We start from the raw sequence: 4559 nt of genomic DNA, 5'->3' as shown, positions 1-4559 counted from the left end.
ACATACACACACACACACACAAACACACACACACACACACACACACACACAGAGACACACACACATAAACACAGAGACACACACACACAGAGACACACACACACAGAGACACACACACACACACACACACATACAAACACACAGACACACACACACACACAAAGATACACACACACACACATAGAGACACACACACAAACATATACACAGAGACACACACACATACACACACACAAACACACACACACACACATACAAACACAGACACACACACACACACACACACATACAAACACAGAGACACACACACACACACACACACACACACAAACACACACACACACACACAGAGACACACACACACTGATCGATGAGGAAGAGACTTCCTTCCACTCATCATAAATATTTAATCTGAATATAAACTCTGGTTTCACAGCTTTAAAACGTGTCACAGATTCCTAAACTACCTGAATGATGTCATGCTGTAGACCCCCCCCCATGTTAGGCCCCTCCCTCCCTGGCAGGTGTGGAGTCACTGGCAAACACTGAAAATTATAAACGTGATATTTCACCATGCTTATCTCTGATTGGCCGACTGGATACACTTCCTGTGTGTGTGTGTGTGTGTGTGTGTGTGTGTGTGTGTGCAGGATGTTGACCTCTGACCCCAGGCGCGTTGCCATGGAAACCTACTGGAGAGAAGTGCGGAGCATTGAGGAGGAGGAGGAGGGTGAGGAAGAGGAGGAGGAAGAGGAGGAGAAGAAGAGTATGGACGGTACGTCCTCACACATACATACACACACACACACACACACACACACACACACACACACACAAAGAGACACACACACACACACACACACACACAAAGACACACACACACACACACACACACACACACACACACAAAGAGACACACACACACACACACACACACACACACACCACACACACACACACACACACACACACACACACACACACACACACACACACACACACACACACACACACACACACACACAAAAGACACACACACACACACAAAGAGACACACACACACACACACACAAACACACACACACAAAGAGACACACACACACACACACACACACACAAAAGACACACACACACACACACACAAACACACACACACAAAAAGACACACACACACACACACACATATTGAGTATTGTTTTGCTAACTGGTCACTAACTAGTATAACTACTCTTAAAAGCATTGAATCTCTATTTAATAAAGCCATAAAAACTATTTGATAAAAAGGCATTGTCGTTTCACCATTGCGATATCTTACAGAGACAAACATTTTAAAGTTTTGAAAATTTTAAAGATTTTAGGTATGCTTGTTTGATGTATTAAGGGTTATATGATCTCGCCCCCCTCCGCTGCGTGACTTCATTCGGAGACTTGAAAGCGGAGGAAGTACACGGGCCTCTGTAAAGGGGACTGTGCACCACTATTGGACAAAACGTATTGTCAATACTAGGAGGTAAACTCTGGAATAGTTTGACCCTCATAATAAGAGAGGGTCCTACTTTCAACACTTTTAAAACTCATTTTAAACAGAGGCTTCTAGAAAACCAAAGAGGCACGCAGTCACACATTTCTTTATTCATGTACTTTCACTGGTAAATCGAATGCAGTATAGAGGTGGAAGAATAATGTCTTGTCATGTATCGTGCATCATGCATTTCTGTTTTGTTTTGCTTATTTGTTTTGTTTATGTCACTACTATGTGTACCTTTTAATGTAACGTAGTGAATGAGCTCTGTATGACCTGCCTAGGGACTGCAGATGGAAAGTAGTTATTTTAACTAATTCATATTTACGTGGTGTTTTTATACTATGTTCATAAATATGCATGGTCCCTGTCAAATAAATCAATAAATATCTAACTGTCTATCTCTCTGCCTGTCTGTCTCTTTGTCTGTCTCTCTAACTGTCTATCTCTCTCTGTCTGTATCTAACTGTCTATCTCTCTGTCTGTCTCTCCTACTGTCTGTCTCTCTTTGTCTGTCTCTCTGCCTGTCTGTCTCACTAACTGTCTATCTCTCCTCCTGTCTGTCTCTCCGCCTGTCTGTCTCTCTACCAGAGGTGGAGCTAGAGGAGGCGTGGCTTAAGGAGGCGGGGTTATCCTCCCTGGTAACCGGACCGTCCTCAGAGGAGGAGGCGCCGCTGGTTGCCGGGTCCGTTACCGAGGCGCTGCTGTCCACGTTGACACGGCAACAAGCAGCCACGGTGAGGAGGAGGCTGGACAACTACACGGAGACGCTGAAGACCCGAAACAGGCAGCCAATCAGAGACGTCCGGGACGTCTTCACCCAGGTGGGGACTAGAGCAGTGGTTCCCAACCTTTTTCCTTGGCACCCCCCTACTCATGTCTAAGAAAAGCTGAGCCCCCCCCCCGAAAACGAAGTTGAGGTAACTCTCGAGATGAAGCCTTACTTTCGTTTTTGATACAGAGCAGTTATCAGCACCGTTACATTTCTCCGCCATGTTTCATTCATAAAATAGTGATGCCGTGTCGGCAGGAAAAACAAGCATACAACAAAATATAGTTTTCAGACAGACTTTTGTATACATTATATATTCTAGTGTATTATTATAATTTGTTTAACATGTGCAAATATTTTCTTTTTTTACCTCAACCTCAAACTAGATAAAGACTTGCGCCCCCCCTGTGATCTTTGCCGCCCCCCCTGGGGGTGCCCAGACCCCAGGTTGGGAACCACTGGACTAGAGGATGGGACCCAACCCAAGCCGACAGTACCCAACAGTACCCGACAGTACCCGAGCCGACAGTACCCAACAGTACCCGACAGTACCCGACAGTACCCAACAGTACCCAACAGTACCAGACAGTACCTGAGCTGACAGTACCCGACAGTACCCGACAGTACCCGACAGTACCCGAGCCGACAGTACCCAACAGTACCCAACAGTGCCCAACAGTGCCCAACAGTACCCAACAGTACCCAACAGTACCCGACAGTACCCAACAGTACCCGAGCTGACAGTACCCGACAGTACCCGACAGTACCCGAGCCAACAGTACCCAACAGTACCCAACAGTGCCCAACAGTACCCAACAGTACCCGAGCCCGACAGAACCCGACAGTACCCGAGCCGACAGTACCCAACAGTACCCGAGCCGACAGTACCCAACAGTACCCGACAGTACCCGACAGTACCCAACAGTACCCGACCCCGACAGTACCCGACATTACCCAACAGTACCCGACCCCGACAGTACCCGACAGTACCCGATCCAACAGTACCCGAGAGTACCCGAGCCGACAGTACCCAACAGTACCCAACAGTACCCGACAGTACCCGAGCCGACAGTACCCGAGCCGACAGTACCCGAGCCCAACAGTACCCGAGCCCGACAGTACCCGAGCCGACAGTACCCAACAGTACCCGACAGTACCCGAGCCAGACAGTACCCGAGCCAGACAGTACCCAACAGTACCCAACAGTACCCAACAGTACCCGACAGTACCCGAGCCAGACAGTACCCGACAGTACCCGACAGTACCCGAGCCAGACAGTACCCAACAGTACCCGACAGTACCCAACAGTACCCGACAGTACCAGACAGTACCCAACAGTACCCGACAGTACCCAAGCCCGACAGTACCCGACAGTACCCGACAGTACCCAACAGTACCTTAGCCAGACAGTACCCAACAGTACCCAACAGTACCCAACAGTACCCCAGCCAACAGTACCCTAAAGTACCCGACAGTACCCAACAGTACCCGACCCGAGCCAACAGTACCTGACAGTACCTGACAGTACCCGACAGTACCCGAGCCGACAGTACCCAACAGTACCCAACAGTACCCAACAGTACCCGACAGTACCCAACAGTACCCGACAGTACCCGAGCCCGACAGTACCCAACAGTACCCAACAGTACCCGAGCCGACAGTACCCAACAGTACCCCACAGTACCCGACAGTACCCGAGCCGACAGTACCCGAGCCAGACAGTACCCGACAGTACCCAACAGTACCCGACAGTACCCGAGCCAGACAGTACCCGACAGTACCCGAGCCCGACAGTACCCGACAGTACTCAACAGTAACCGACAGTACCCAACAGCACCCAACAGTACCCGACAGTACCCGAGCCCGACAGTACCCGACAGTACCCGACATTACCCTACAGTACCCGAGCCGACAGTACCCAACCCGAGCCCGACAGTACCCGACAGTACCCAACAGTACCCGACAGTACTCAACAGTAACCGACAGTACCCAACAGTACCCAACAGTACCCGACAGTACCCGAGCCCGCCGGACCCGACAGTACCTTAGCTGACAGTACCCGACAGTACCCGACAGTACCCGACCCAAGCCGGCAGTACCCGAGCCGACAGTACCCGACCGAGCCGACGGTACCGAGCCGACGGTACCCGACAGTACCCGGCGGTACCCGACAGTACCGACAGTACCGAGCCGACAGTACCCGACCGAGCCAACTGTACCCGACAGTAGCCGAGCCGACAGTACCCGACAGTACCCGACAGTACC

The 4559-nt window shown here is 50.3% G+C and overlaps 1 protein-coding gene across 1 annotated transcript in view; it reads left to right on the top strand.

Moving 5' to 3' along the window:
• The first annotated feature begins 680 nt into the window (after positions 1-680).
• The window catches only part of arhgap28 (Rho GTPase activating protein 28), a 20032-nt gene continuing 16153 nt past the window's right edge, over positions 681-4559 (top strand). Inside the window, exons 1-2 of the mRNA XM_028572705.1 lie at positions 681-775; positions 2114-2346. Coding sequence (XP_028428506.1) covers positions 682-775; positions 2114-2346 — 327 coding nt within the window. The 5' untranslated portion in view covers position 681. The remainder of the gene's footprint in view (positions 776-2113; positions 2347-4559) is intronic.

The sequence above is a fragment of the Perca flavescens genome, unplaced genomic scaffold (assembly GCF_004354835.1).
Source record: "Perca flavescens isolate YP-PL-M2 unplaced genomic scaffold, PFLA_1.0 EPR50_1.1_unplaced_scaf_44, whole genome shotgun sequence".
NCBI classification, from domain to species: domain Eukaryota; kingdom Metazoa; phylum Chordata; class Actinopteri; order Perciformes; family Percidae; genus Perca; species Perca flavescens.
This window is presented reverse-complemented; position numbering and strand designations above follow the sequence as displayed.